The sequence below is a fragment of the Petromyzon marinus genome, chromosome 35 (genome assembly GCF_048934315.1).
Source record: "Petromyzon marinus isolate PM22_M1 ecotype Great Lakes invasive population chromosome 35, UKy_Petmar_22M1.pri1.0, whole genome shotgun sequence".
NCBI classification, from domain to species: domain Eukaryota; kingdom Metazoa; phylum Chordata; class Hyperoartia; order Petromyzontiformes; family Petromyzontidae; genus Petromyzon; species Petromyzon marinus.
This window is the reverse complement of record NC_133701.1, coordinates 13,364,649-13,380,919: the sequence shown is the minus strand read 5'-3', so window position 1 is coordinate 13,380,919 and position 16,271 is coordinate 13,364,649. Positions and strand designations below refer to the sequence as shown.

The following is a 16,271-nucleotide window of genomic DNA, read 5'->3' as shown; positions in this document are numbered from 1 at the left end:
GGTCTCCTCTTCCACGTCGACCGCACATTACCCCACCACACACCAGAGCCCGCCCGCCAATCGACTCAACTTGCACCCATTCATGCTGCTGGGTGAACACGGCCAGTGGGGGTAAGGTTTTAGCGACTTGCCCCCATTGTTCCAAACTGCCGCGCCTGGAGATAGAATCGGGAGTGGCGACCCCTGAATTGCAAGTCCAGCGTGCTGAATATTGCACTGCTGTGGCAGCTTACGCAACCCTTATTATAGTAAGACTTGTTTAAAAATTATTTAAGATTTTAGATTCCTATATGTTGAATGTATGCACCATCCTACCAAAGTAAATTCCGTGTCGGTGTGAACTTACATGGCGAATAAAACCCTTTCTGATTCTGATTTGCAGACGTTTAGTTCCAATGATGAGTCAAGTTAAAATAATTACGTACGTGGGGCCTGTCTGGCACAAATCTGCCACTCAAAGCGCCATCACATTAATAGTCAACAGTTTTTTGTATTCTAAACAATGAGAAAAATCTATCTTCAAGATAAATGAGGACCTGAATCTGTCCGTTTCAAAGACCTCGAGGGTACTTCCCAACAAGGTAGAAAGCTGAAATTTGGTACAAAGGTAGATTTGAGGATACAACAGGAAAATATCTGAAATTACGAGGTTTTTCATTTTAACGCCCTCAAATCTCGATTGTAAATGTCATTCAGAAACCGTTCAAAATATAAGATTGCGGTATTTTTCGTTTGATAGAGCGTTAAACATTGGTTCTATCTTTTATTGTTTTTGAGATATTTCAGATTAAAGCGATTTTGAACCAAAAAAATACGCATTTTATGATGTTCAAATCTGAATAATTCGAACACGGTAAAGGATAACAAAGCTTCCCCTCAGAGTATTAAGTTTGTTCATTTTTCTTTCTAATAAAAAAAGAACGGAATATTTAAATTAAGCGGCTTCTGATGGGTACGTCTTTAAATATAAGAAGTTGAATCAAGTCAACATTTTTTTTATTTTTTTGGCGGAAAAATAAAATGTTTTGGAGTACTCTTTGGTTCTTCGGTAAAGTCACATAGAAAGAAAATAAATTAAATAATATAATACGACGTTTCGATTACAACACAAGCAATCGTCATCAGGTAGAAAACAAACCTAGTGAACTTCTAAATTTGAGAGAGAGACAAAACACAGACACGGAGACACACAGACAAACACACAAGCAGAGAGAGACAACACAGAGACACACAACACACAAAGACCCAATGCCTGTGTCGAGGCCTTAAATAGAGAGGGGGGGGGCAGACAGAGAGGTGGGTCTGCTGGAGCAGAGAAATTAGCATGTTAATGAGAGAGCTGTGTGGAAATCCACCTGGCGGCGGCCGGGGGAGAGAAAGAGCGAATGGACCTATGAGAGCCTGGTACATTTTAGAGAGAGAGAGAAATAGGCAGTTTCAGAAAACAAACGTAGCATTTGTTTTTGTTAGAAGTTCACTAGGTTTGTTTTCTACCTGATGACGGTTGCTTGTGTTGCAATCGAAACGTCGTATTCTATTATACACACTTAAACAAACAAACTTAGTAAAATTTGGAAATGTAATGACCGACTCTCTGTGTTGCATTGCATTACATTTCCAAATTTTACTAAGTTTGTTTGATTAAGTGTGTTTTCTCTCTCTCTCTGTCCTCGTGTTGTAGCGCTCTATCTCCTGCAGTCACGAAAGCTCCAAATCTCTCATTGACATGCTAATTTCTCCCCGCCCCCTCTCTCTGCCCCCCTCTCTATTTAACGCCTCGTTACAGAGGCGTTGTTTCTCTGTGTGCCTGTGTGTGTCTCTCTCTGTGTATGTGTCTGTCTATGTGTCTCCGTGTCTGTGTTTTCTCTCTCAAATTTAGCAATCTTTGGAAGAACGTAATCAACCAGGTAGGGTGTTGACTGATAGCCGACTCTCTGTGTTGTATTGCATTATATTTCTAAGTTTATTAGGTTTGTTTTCTCATTCATTCGTACCTGCTTGTGTTGCAATCGAAACGTCGTATGCGATTATTTAATTTATTTTTCTTTCTACGTGACTTTACTGAAAGATCCAAAGAATATGAATTCCTGCAGTCACGAAAGCTTTAAGTCAAGAAATAACTGGAGACTCCATTTCGTTACTGCATGTGGCCTGATGGGATTTACATTTACAAATGTTTTCTGATCAGTTTATTTCTAAATAGGCATACGAATAGTTACACTGTTTGTAGCCATCAAGCACCGCGATTGTGGCTTCTTTGTCCTGACAAGAACAAACCTCCCCATAATGCAGTGTGCCAGCAATGTTTTAATTGTAAATTATTTTTTTTAGTAGCCACACTTTATGATTATTGAAGGGTTTGTCTGTTAGCCACTAGCTACCATTAGGTGACAATGTATATGCCTATTTAAAAACTGTGTTATGAAGAAGAGACTTTGGCAAAAACATCAACTATTACATTTTGTTATTTTAAGGCCACACATCGTGATTGAAAGAAAAGCCGTCTCGGGTGTGGACCAATCAATTTCAAGGACAGTGCATATCATTATCAGAGTTGTCTCTTTTTGTTTGCATTTTGACTGCTTGTGTTGTGGCTATTGCATACATGATCCCTTGTATAAAGGTGTCAGTTTTGGTGCCAGATAAAAGGGTAAAAACCTATTACTACTTGACCAAAGTATGTTTTGCATTGTGATTCGTTAAATATCGTCTACATATATTATCATAATTCTGTTGTTTTCCCACAATATGAATAAATTGTGCTAAAGTCCAATTTAATGGCTTTCCAGACCAATATTAATTCAGCATTTGTGCCCGCACACGCTGAGTGACTAAAGCTCACGCACGGCTGTCGTGACATGTGCAGACACAGAGCACGCTTCTGCTCAGATTTCCATTTACCCATAATGCTCCTCGGCAACATGTGCTGAGCGTGCAGGCGTGCGCGTGGGCGCGACAAAACAACCACACACCAGGCTCTTCGGTGTGCTTGGGGAAACGGAGGTGAAGCAACATCATCCCCGGGGATAGCATTACTGCGGACCCAGACACTCCGCGCTACCACGTGGTGTGTGTGTGTGGCTGAGTAAGCCCAGCTACCACGTGGTGTGTGTGTGTGGCTGAGTAACCCCAGCTACCACGTGGTGTGTGGCTGAGTAAGCCCAGCTACCACGTGGTGTGTGGCTGAGTAAGCTCAGCTACCACGTGGTGTGTGTGTGTGGCTGAGTAAGCCCAGCTACCACGTGGTGTGTGTGTGTGGCTGAGTAAGCACAGCTACCACGTGGTGTGTGTGTGTCTGATAAGCCCAGCTACCACGTGGTGTGTGTGTGGCTGAGTAAGCCCAGCTACTACGTGGTGTGTGTGTGGCTGAGTAAGCCCAGCTACCACGTGGTGTGTGTGTGGGTGCGGTCGCCCGCGAGTGTTGATATCACCCAAACCATTATCTGGTTACCCACCCCTGCCGCGTGCGCTTTGTGACGGTGTGTGGCCAAGTCGGATGGGCACTCACAAATATTCACAGATGCTTGTGGGATAACGGATCTTGTTTGGTGTAAATGATTTGCTGCTGCTGCCTTGGAAGGGCTATGCAAGCTGAATTAACAATAACACTCAACACACTCGGCAACTACGCTGTGGCCGAAAAAGATGTTCTATAAAGAAGGACCATTGCCCGAAACGTTGGCGATTACATTGTTTTCAACGCCACGGTGGTGTTGATGAGTGTGTTGAGTTTTGTGTTGTTGTTGCAGCCAATCTGAGAGCGGCCAGCATCACACACACACAGCTGCACGTGTCGATGTGAGAATGGCGGTGTGTGGCATGGGCGATGGTGGCGCTTCTCGATGGTGGCCGTTGTTGTTTTGCTTGAGAGCGGCTGCGAGAACGAAGCCGCGGCTTCCAGAGCGCCACTTCCTGGCCTTGGCCCCCGCTTCCCTGGGTTCGGGTCGCTCGCAGGCCAAACAGGACGTGAGGCAACGACACACGGGGCACGCGCACGCACGCGCACATTCACTCATACACCCACAGCCACAAACCCCAATCACACAACAGACAAAGATCCCCGGTGTCGCCTTCAACAGATTGTTGAGGGCAAGTCTTAGCGAGCAGCACCGATGAACACACCAAGTATCCATTTAAGGCTGAGTCGACATAGGGGAGGCTCAGGATAGGTTCAATGTTTACCACTGTTGTTGGTTGCGAGGGGGTAATTAAACTGGGGTCACCGGGTTCGTCGTGCAGTTCACCAACCACTACACGCCCGCTTCCCACAACACACGCAGGCATGAGATGCGCGTACACACACAGCCGCCTACACACAAACACTCCTACACACAAACACTCCTACACACGTGAAGACAAAGATCCCCCGTGTAGCCTTTAACAGACCGTTGGGGCAAGTGTTGATCGTGAGCACCCACTAAGACCGGCACAGCACACGAGGGGGTGGGTGGCCAACACCACGCCCGGCTGTTTCACCAGTCCTGATGTTTACACATCGCACCAGGTATTCATTTACCGCTGAGTCAACCTAGGGGACGCCCAGGACAGACAGCCACCCCCAATACGCACGCAAATTGGCCAGCTCGCAGTCCACACCAATAATAATAATAAACACATTGGTGCTAATGTCACGGTTTCTTTAGAAACAGCATCAAGAAGTAGAAAATTCACCTTTCCATTTCTGTTCCTCCACGTAAGAAACATTAAAGTATTCTTCACACATCCCGTCAGCCACGCGGCATTCTGGCAGTGATTTTTTTTCTTTCAGCAGCATTGGTTCAACACGAAGTAAAACTCAGGGCCGGTTTTCCACATTCAGCGTCTCAGCAGCAGAGACGGTCGAAGCCTCCGCATGGTGGCTCCAGCCGCTACGGGTCCTCGCGTGACCGTTAAACACAACGGTCACCGTCATCTGGCCCAAATGGCCGTCGTCAATGCGAATTCAGATGTGAGCACGGGAGCTGAATGCCAGAAAAAGGCCCTCCTATAATGGCCAGAAACACTCGACGCGAGCGCTCAGCAACCGCTCTGTCAGGGTGCAGCTCGCTGGTGAACACCGCCGCAAGAGAACCATGAACAATAGCCCAGTACGAGCACCGCCACTAAGTAACATATAGATCAGTGGCCTGCCATGCACATCATCAGGCAAGTTCACGATGCTGATGGCACAGCCCTTGCTGCACTGGACACCAACCCTGAGAACATTGCCAATACCCTAACAGCTGCTCTTTATTGGAGGCATATTTCTGTAACTGGAGACTTCGACTAAATCCCTCCAAAACCACCACAAGCGCTTTCCACCTGAACAATCACTCAGCAGGTGCCACCCCTTGAAGTGCCCTCCTGTGATCGCCCAGTGCGCTATGACTTCACGGCACGATATCTAGGGTTTATCATGTATAGAACCCTGACCTTCAAGCCCCACATTAAACAGACCTGTGAAAAGGCCAAATCAAGAATCGCCCTGCTGCAGAATATTCCAGGAACAACTCTCTGGGGTGCCTCAGCTGATGTGTTGGAGACTGCCGCCCTCACCCTCGTCTGCTCAGTAGCAGAGTCGCTGCACCTCAGCCTCGTCCAGGAGCTCGTACACAAACTGCCAAATCCACAATAACGCAATGCGTATTGTAACCGGAACACTGAAACTTGACACCAAACCCCTGGCTCACTCTTCTTGGTTCTTTCGGTAAAGTCATGTAGAAGGGAAATAATAAAAATAAAACATAATAAAATAAAATTCTCACGACGTTTCGCCCACAACACAAGCAGCCGTCCTCAGGTGAAGAAACAGAACTGGTGAAAATTCTGCCATCAAATGTCCACGTAGATATGCAAACTGCATCGTTGGAAAATTGAATAAGAGACCACAAAAGTGCGATTGCAGCCACGCAATCCAAATTATGGGCCATTAACTAAAATCACTGCAAAGGAGGAATAGCAAAACTACGTGAACTCTCTCCTGAAGCCCTCTTTTGTCGTGGTTAGCAGACGTCAACAGTGGCATTTCGCTCCTGAACACATTGCTGCCATACACAAGAATAGAATACAACAATCCCTCGTTAACGGTATTAATTGGTTCCACGAAAACCATCGTTCATTGAAATTATCTTAATCGAATATAGGAAATACACGTTAAAGGCTTAATTTAAAGTTGACCTTTTGCACCTTAAAAAACAGAGTTTATAATATTGAAACATAATTTTAATAAAGAACTTTTGATTTAAAAACCCACAGTATTCAAGACAGCTGTTGCCATAAACAACCCACTTCAACCATTAAAAAGCTAGCAGCCAGTTGATCTCAAAACACTCAAAAGGGAGTCACTGATTGGCTGAGGCCTGCTGCCGACTCCACTTAGGAGCGTTCCGATTGGCCGAAATTGGCGGCCGCGAGATATCGTAAACACATCGTTAATCGAAACTGGATCGTTAATCGAAACAATGGAGGCACCCTATGGGAGGCGGATCATTCATAGAAATATTATGAATCGATGGCATCGTAAACCGAGGGACCACTGTACAGAGGGGCTTGCTTGGACCAATGCTGGTGAACTGGCAGACGTTTGAAGCCAAGGAACCCTCTCTGTTAGATTTGGGGCCTGCTGGATTTAAATTCAAACGGATATCACTGAAATACCTCTGAGATTCCTCAAACGACCCCTGGTCCACACACAGCAGAGGGCTGCACTTTACCACTGGCTCTGCCATATGAGAGTAATGTTCGTCACGCGACATTTATACATTATTTTAATTCTCAGAGCTGGAATTGTAACGATAATCTATTTTATCAGGCAAGCCCCACTAATCTATGTAGCTATTTTTCAGATGCAGTCTGGCCACAAATGATAGCTCAACGGAGTGGCTTATCACGTGGACATTTATAGCAGCCAACACTCTAAATTCATGTTGATTCTAAATGTGGAGGGATAAACCAGAAGACCGGAAGAAAACAAGCCACGCGACCACGGGGAGAGAGACACGCAAACCCAAATATACAGCAGGCGTCAGGGTTGGGATCGAATCCACGACCTCATGTATACCAGGCGAGGTGGTTAACATCTCGCCACCGAGGCACCCAAATATTAGCCAAAAGTGCAGAAACACGTTAAATAGGATAGGTGTTTATGTGTGCAGTTATTGGTGACTGGACTGGGACCATTAACTCACTACACTTAAACACTACCCAGTCTATGTGAGTGTCTCTGTGAGTCAGCGGGTCTCTGTATGTGGATCTATGGGTCTCTGCGTGGGTGTATGGGTCTATGTGTGAGTGTGGCTATCTGCGGAAGTCTGTGGGTCTCTCTCTGAGTCAATGAGTCTCTGTAAGAGACACCGGTGACAGGGCCATCAACTCACTACACTCAAGACCCGGGTTATTCCCAGGCGGGTGCCTGGATTAGAACCCAGGTCCTCAGCATTTCCGGCTCAGTGCTCTGACGTCTGAATCACTCGACCGCCTCAATCTTCTATTGCTACGAGGACGGTTACTGTGATCTCAGGCACACCGTGAAAGCCTACTCACCCACCCACTCACCACACTGCAAGTCACTCACCCACCCACTTACCACACTGCAAGTCACTCACCCACCAACTCACCACACTGCAGATCACTCACCCACCCACTCACTCACCACACTGCAGGTCACTCACACACTCACTCACCACAACGCAAGTCACTCACCCACCCACTCACCACACTGCAGGTCACTCACCCACCCACTCACCACACTGCAAGTCACTCAACTACCCACTCACTCACCACACTGCAGGTCACTCACTCACCCACTCACCACACTGCAGGTCACTCACCCACCCACTCACCACACTGCAAGTCACTCACCCACCCACTCACCACACTGCAAATCACTCACCCACCCACTCACCACACTGCAGGTCACTCACCCACCCACTCACCTCACTGCAGGCCACTCACCCACCCACTCACCACACTGCAGGTCACCCACCCACTCACTACACTGCAGGTCACTCACCCACTCACCACACTGCAAGTCACTCATCTACCCACTCACCACACTGCAGGTCACTCACCCACCCACTGACCACACTGCAAGTGACTCACCCACCCACTCACCACACTGCAAGTCACTCACCCACCCACTCACTCACCACACTGCAGGTCACTCACCCACCCACTCACTCACCACACTGCAAGTCACTCACCCATCCACTCACCACACTGCAGGTAACCCACCCACACACTCACTCACCACACTGCAGTTCACTCACCCACCCACTCACCACACTGCAGGTCACTTACCCACCCACTCACCACACTGCAAGTCACTCACCCACCCACTCACCACACTTCAGGTCACTCACCCACCCACTCACCACACTGCAGGTCACTCACCCACCCACTCACCACACTGCAGGTCACTCACCCACCCACTCACCACACTGCAGGTCACTCACCCACCCACTCACCACACTGCAAGTCACTCACCCACTCACTCATCATACTGCAAGTCACTCACTCACCCACTCACTCATCACACTGCAGGTCACTCACCCACTCACTCACCACACTGCAGATCACTCACTCACCCACTCACCACACTGCAGGTCACTAACCCACTCACTCACCACACTGCAGGTCACTCACCCACTCACTCATCACACTGCAGGTCACTCACCCACTCACCACACTGCAGGTGATTATAGTTTTCTGTCTGCGTCTTCTTCTCGCACTGCTCCACTACAGTATCCCCCTGCCACCACCGTTGCTTTCCCCCAAGCGCTGACAAATAATAACTCATCACAATTGAGAAACGCATTCCACTCTTTACCTTTTGCAACTTTGATAGCGCTGTTTGGTTTATGGGCATTCTGCGTGTTGGGCGTCTGGGCCTGCGCTCAGCAAACTGAGTGTCTATCCGCTGGTGATAAATGTGGCTTCTTTGGCCCTCGAGGGCAGCGGTTCTCAGAGAGCGGTCCCAGGGACCACCGGCGGTGGGCTGTGACGCTCCTCCACGTGGTCCGCGTGGCTGTGATGCAAATGCGGGTTGATGCGGACAATAATGACGACGTTTATACACCCTTTGTTTCGAACAGTCATTAACATTTGAGTTAAACTACCCTGCTTAAACTGCCCTAACCCTAAGCTCTCAATATCCCCCCTCAAAATATCCTTATAGCTGCGTAAAAAAAAATGTTTTTACGAATCATTTTTTCTGAGTGGTATTTAGAGAGAGAAGCGAATGCGTTTTGTCACCAGGGGTTCGGGGGGGGGGGGGGGCTGGGCCGAGTGGTCCGCGGGCGACAACAAGTTTGAGAAACCCCGCCGTCGAGCGATCGGCTTCCATCACTCGGTGCAGCGTCCTGTTGCGCAACGCCGCCGCCGCTTCGAGCGATGTGGGAGCGAGGCTGGAGGCACGCGGTAACCTCGCACGATCACCTGACGAAGGTGGCCGCTAAGGCGACCAAGACGAAACTGGTACAAGCCTGGGGGGAGCATCAGCACTTGGCTCTACGGACATCAGCACCGATGCTACAGACATCAGCGCTAGCGCTAGAGACATCAGCGGCGATGCTACAGACATTAGCACCGATGCTACAGACATCAGCACTAGCGCTACGGACATCAGCACTACCGCTAGAGACATCAGCACCGATGCTACAGAGATCAGCGCTACCGCTAGAGACATCAGCGCCGATGCTACAGACATCAGTGGTCGCGCTAGAGACATCAGCGCTAGTGCTACGGACATCAGCGCTAGCGCTACAGACATCAGCGCTAGCGCTACGGACATCAGCGCTAGCGCTACGGACATCAGCGCTTCCGCTATGGACATCAGCGCTAGCGCTAGAGACATCAGCGGTGGGCCGCGAGCATCGGGAAGCACCTTTCTGGACCAGATGTGGCCACACTGAACGCTGCAATGCGCTGGTGCAACACTGGAACCCTCAAGTCGACACCAGCACCCTGGTCTCCCGTGTTGTTGCACCTCGTTCCCCCATCCATCCGTTGCGATGTAATGTATTTATGGACGTTGAACTTATTTCACACCATACGTAGCCAACCGTGCTAATCGGAGGTGCGGGGCAACCACAACAAACTAAACACAAAAAGCAGTTCTAATGATATTAGTTTGAAAGTGCACAGCTCCAGTGGTTTCCTAAAATCGGAAGGAAGAGCGTTCCAGATGGTGGCAGAAGTGCATCTGAAAGCGCGCAATGCGGTGACCGCTGTCTTTGTTCGATGGTTAAGAAACATCTGCTCCGAGGATGGTCGGAGTTTGCATGATGGGTTATGCTCCATGATGAGATCAGCAAGGTATTGTCGCTAATTTGTGGCAAGCACTTTGTGTGTAATGAGCGCGACCTTGTAATATAATCATTCAGCAACCAGAAGCCAATGCAGCTCAGCGAGAACCGGACGGACACAATCCTCCAAGGTAAAACCAGCGAATATTGGAAAACGTCGTCTCCCCGTTCACCAGAATCTCACCAGCGCTCAAAGGTGGCGCAAGCCCTTTTGGACCCACGCGTTTCATCTGGAACAATGCAACTTAAACCCTGATGATGCTCGGAAAGCCGAATGGAGTTCACAAGGAGTCACAAACTACTCGCGAAAGATCCAACACGAAGCTTCTGGGCCACAGCCCTAAACCACATCCACGGACAAACGATAGCAGCAGCAGCAGAAATCGACACTTGATGCGCAAGTGTAAAATGAGAAATTATCTGAAAGTCTCCGACTGTGGTCACCCAGCGGAGACCATGGGACAAATAATAATCACTCAATGCCTCATTCGAAAATACGGAAGAGGCTATAATCACAGCGATGATAAGCTCCGCTACTCCCGACGCAATCATCTGGCTCAACCGCCTCAATGTAAAACTACAGTTGCTGCTCTCCATCAAGATCAGCTGTACGAGGAAGAGATCTACAGAAATATATTAGAGATACAGATTTACATACAGAGCCATTCATTCACATAGAGATCCACAGACTCACACAGACATACAGATTCACGTACAGAGTCATTAACTCACACAGAGACCCACACACTCACACAGACATACAGATTCACTGTACAGAGTCATGCACTCACACAGAGAGCCACACTCTCACACAGACATACAGATTCACGTACAGAGTCATTAACTCACACAGAGACCCACACACTCACACAGACATACAGATTCACTGTACAGAGTCATTCACTCACACAGAGACCCACACACTCACACAGACATACAGATTCACTGTACAGAGTCATTCACTCACATAGAGACCCACACACTCACACAGACATACAGATTCACGTACAGAGTTATTAACTCACACAGAGACCCACACACTCACACAGACATACAGATTCACGTACAGAGCCATTCACTCACACAGAGACCCACACACTCACGCTGATCTATGCGAAGGAGGCATCGTCAAAAATGTAACATCGCAGTTGATGCTCTTCGTCGACATCAGCTCTTCGAAGGCAAAACGGCCGTGTCGTCTTTTAAGTCGACACAGAAGTCAAGAGGTCAAAGTGAGCTGATGAAATGGGGCCCATTCCAAGTGATATGGTCACAGGCATTAGATGACAACACCCGACACTGGCCTGTCGAGTTTTACCGAGGGCGAAACTCACAACGCGGTTCTCAGTTAAAGCCCCGAACACGCGGAATTCCATCACTTCAACCTCGTCCTTGGCGACTCGCCCATCTCAATCACGGTTCGATGTTGAGCTGTAGAGTCTGCGCAGTAACTTGCGTTTGGCTTGCACAAACGCGTGTCCGCTTCCACACCAGTGCCATGATAATAACCCTTAAACACAGTCACGTCCTGTGTAATGTTTTTTTACGTCATTTGTCCAAGCCAAATTTAATTACAGGGAACTTTGATTTCAGGAGGGTCCTGCCAACGACGTTGCTGATTGACCAATTGAGCAACGTGCTGCGTAATTATTGTTTGTGCAGTACAAGTCGACATCATCTCTCTCTCTCTCTTGTTGTCGGGGACGAATCATACAAACGCCACGCTGAACGGCCACCCAGTCTGGGAATCGAACCCAGGCGACCTTCTGTGCTGTGACCACCACCCCCGCCGCCAACTCCCTCCCTCCCTCCTTTTTTTATGCCACTGACATTTATTCCACCGCGACGCAGATGCCCGCCGCGCCACGGTTAGAGCGGAGCGTTGCGCGCCCACGGAAAAGATCATTGAGACTCAGTGCGCTGCTGAGGCTGAGGCTGTCGTGCAACAGCGGCCAGGAGCAAAGCACGGAGCCAGGAATCGCACGATACATCTGCACGCGTGTGCAACGGCCTCTTCCCCACCAGCGGAACGCCACGTGCCGTGCTTGCGCCGCTAACTCCATCACCGACACACACGAGCACAGGCTCGAGATTCGAACGCGGCCGGCCATCCGGGGTGAATGCCAAGGGTGGATTATAACCGTGACATTAGGGTTCACCGACTGCTTTTTAAAAAAACAAAAAAAAGAGTCTGCCATTGCGTGACGACGTCACGGTCCAAATTATTCCACATTCCAACAATGACACCGCAAATCGCTCGATTGAGATATGCGCGTGAGCAACATTGGCAGGACCCTCCGAAAAATAGAGCCTTGAAACTCGGTGAGACTTCCCTGGGAGAACAAGCGCCTAAACGGAATAGGAACAATAATATCAACAACAATAAGAGCAATATCAACAACATCAACGCAGTGTACGTGCACAAGTGACACCGCCGCGTCGCCATGCGGGAAGCGACTGCTTCACTCGCGCCGTTTCCGGTGCAGGGGTCCGGCCGCGTCGTGGGGAGATGAATTAGTGAGCTGGAGGCCAGGCCGAGCTCCACGACGAGCTGGAGGCCAGGCCGAGCTCCACGAGGAGCTGGAGGCCAGGCCGAGCTCCACGAGGAGCTGGAGGCCAGGCCGAGCTCCACGACGAGCTGGAGGCCAGGCCGAGATCCACGACGAGCTGGAGGCCAGGCCGAGCTCCACGACGAGCTGGAGGCCAGGCCGAGCTCCACGACGAGCTGGAGGCCAGGCCGAGCTCCACGAGCAATCTCCCTTCCCGTCCGCAGCGTTGTTTAAACTTTATAAGCGAGGCAGTGCCGAGTTGTGTTAGCACGCGTCTCACCAGCTGGGCCTGCCACGGTCACCCCCAGTCACTGCGGCATTACTCCCTCCCCTCCCTCCCTCACCACTACCATCCCGGCAAGACGCAGGTGCGTACCAGTGCACGGCTCAATGCAAAAGGTGCTGTTTGCAAGCACCGATGCAGGCCGGAACGGCACCCGGAGGTGGTGTGGCCGGGGGGGGGAAAACCACGCCCGGCTGCCTTTTCTTCCCCAACGCTGATATTTAAACACCGCACCAGGTTCCACCCACTTAGATTGCTCAGTTTCTGGAGGCCCCGGACCGGTTCGGATATTTGCCACGGGATGTTGGCCGTGCATCGAACTCGGACCGCCGGGTTCGCAGCGCGACGCGCTCCACCCCCTGCGCCGCCGCTCCGGTCGCACGCAACGCGCACTCGCCCCCAGCTCGCTCGACGCAAAGCGCGACATTTTACCCACGAGATCGAGGAAGTGTTTGCAACATGCATTGTACTGTCGTCGTTAGCGACCGCAAAGCTGCGGGTGAACTCTGCAGGATCGCACCCTCGACGCACGCTGGCACGGCACGCACACTGCACACGCAGCTCCGTGCAGGGGTCTGTCCAGATGGCAGAGGGGGCTCACACAAAAATAAGGGCCCCCCCTCCTCAACCCAGCGACAACTGACCTGTGCTGTTATGATTGTTGGGTCCTGTGTGAGTGACATCCCGCCCACGGGCCCTGGCTCATGTGTGTACAAACAAAGACAAAGATCCCCCGTATAGCCTTAACAGACTGTTGGGGGCAAGTGCTGTTAGCGTGCTTGGCACACGAGGGGATGGGTGGCCAACACCACGCCCGGCTGGCCTTTGTCTCCCCAGTGGCGATGTTTACACACCGCACCAGGTACTAATTTTAGGCTGAGACGACCTAGGGGAGGCCCAGGACCGGTTCAGATAATCGTCACTGGTGTTGGCCTGAGCGGGAATCGAACTCGGGTTGCCGGGTTGGTAGCGCAGCGTAGCGCTCACTGCTACACCACCGCTCCCCAGAATGTGTGCACAGTACAGGCACACATGTCGAACAATATGCAAGCGTGTGTTTTTTCAGGCGCACACACAGAGAGAGGTGCAAAGGCAAATATTTGTTTAGAAACGCATTGTTTAGAAACGCATATTTAGAAACATGCGTTTAGAGTATTTGGCTGCTATAAATGTCAATTTGTTTGAGCTGTCATTTGTGGCCAGGTCGCTTCTGAAAAAGAGCTGCAAATAGCTCAGCGGGCCTCACCTGGTGAAATAAAAAAAAATGTGTTTGACACCAAACAAAAAACCTCAACACACTCATCAACAACAGCACTGTTAATTGTGATTGTGCACCAATAGATTCTCGTCTGAGACTCTGCGTGCTTGGGGTGAGTTTGTATTCGACCGCCACACCGCAGGTCACGGCCCTCGTCTCTCTGCTTCTTCCCTGGCACTGCTCCACTTTTGGAATTCCCTCCCATCAAGGTCTCTTCTCTCCCAAGCTCTTGAACAGGCAGCACCAACTCGTTAACGCCAACACAGCCACACACACATACCACGTGGTAGCTGGGCTTACTCAGCCACACACACACACCACGTGGTAGCTGGGCTTACTCAGCCACACACACACCACGTGGTAGCTGAGCTTACTCAGCCACACACACACCACCTGGTAGCTGGGCTTACTCAGCCACACACACACCACGTGGTAGCTGAGCTTACTCAGCCACACACCACGTTGTAGCTGGGCTTACTCAGCCACACACACACCACGTGGTAGCTGAGCTTACTCAGCCACACACACATCACGTGGTAGCTGGGCTTACTCAGCCACACACACATACCACGTGGTAGCTGGGCTTACTCAGCCACACACACACACACCACGTGGTAGCTGGGCTTACTCAGCCACACACACACCACGTGGTAGCTGGGCTTACTCAGACACACACACCACGTGGTAGCTGAGCTTACTCAGCCACACACACACCACGTGGTAGCTGGGCTTACTCAGCCACACACACACCACGTGGTAGCTGAGCTTACTCAGCCACACACACACCACGTGGTATCTGAGCTTACTCAGCCACACACCACGTGGTAGCTGGGCTTACTCAGACACACACCACGTGGTAGCTGAGCTTACTCAGCCACACACACACCACCTGGTAGCTGGGCTTACTCAGCCACATACACACCACGTGGTAGCTGAGCTTACTCAGCCACACACACACCACGTGGTAGCTGAGCTTACTCAGCCACACACCACGTGGTAGCTGGGCTTACTCAGCCACACACACACCACGTGGTAGCTGGGCTTACTCAGCCACACACACCACGTGGTAGCTGGGCTTACTCAGCCACACACACCACGTGGTAGCTGGGCTTACTCAGCCACACACACATACCACGTGGTAGCTGGGCTTACTCAGCCACACACACACACCACGTGGTAGCTGGGCTTACTCAGACACACACACCACGTGGTAGCTGGGCTTACTCACACACACACCACGTGGTAGCTGGGCTTACTCAGCCACACACACCACGTGGTAGCTGAGCTTACTCAGCCACGCACACACCACATGGTAGCTGGGCTTAGTCAGCCACACACCACGTGGTAGCTGGGCTTACTCAGCCACACACACACACACCACGTGGTAGCTGGGCTTACTCAGCAACACACACACCACGTGGTAGCTGGGGCTGCAGCGATGCTCTCTCCGGGGCTGACGATGCTTCACTTCTGTTTCCATAACCACACCGCAAACCGCCCCTCCCATTAGCACGGTGCTAAAGAAGTTTAACATACATACAGACCGTGGTGTGTGGTTGTCTTGACGCGTGCACGCACACACGCACACACGCACACACACACGCACACACACACGCACGCCTGCACACATTTTCGGGTAAAGGAATATCAAAGTGGAACCGCGCGCTGTTTCTTCACATGAAACGACAGTATGATGCATGCTGCTGGATGAATTCACATTTATATGGAAATCCCAATCAGGCTGATGGACTGGAAACAAATGTTACTTCCTAAAACTGTGGGAACACAGATTCATGATTCTTGCGCATGGCAATACGCTCATGAGCTCGATGGCAGTGTCGAGGTCTGCTGCTGGACGCAACGACATGAGGCATCCACGAGAGAGACAGATCTCCATA

The 16,271-nt window shown here is 50.4% G+C and overlaps 1 protein-coding gene across 2 annotated transcripts in view; it reads right to left on the bottom strand.

Annotated features, from left to right (window-relative positions):
• Positions 1 to 16,271, bottom strand: part of LOC116948976 (tyrosine-protein kinase Src42A-like) — a 95,263-nt gene that overhangs the window by 41,858 nt on the left and 37,134 nt on the right. Inside the window, exon 1 of one of the 2 annotated variants that reach the window (XM_076071948.1) lies at positions 4,672 to 7,615. The exons of the other annotated variant lie outside the window; for it this stretch is intronic. Coding sequence (XP_075928063.1) covers positions 4,672 to 4,679 — 8 coding nt within the window. The 5' untranslated portion in view covers positions 4,680 to 7,615. Of the gene's footprint in view, positions 1 to 4,671; positions 7,616 to 16,271 lie in introns of those variants that run through there. 2 annotated transcript variants of the gene reach the window in all.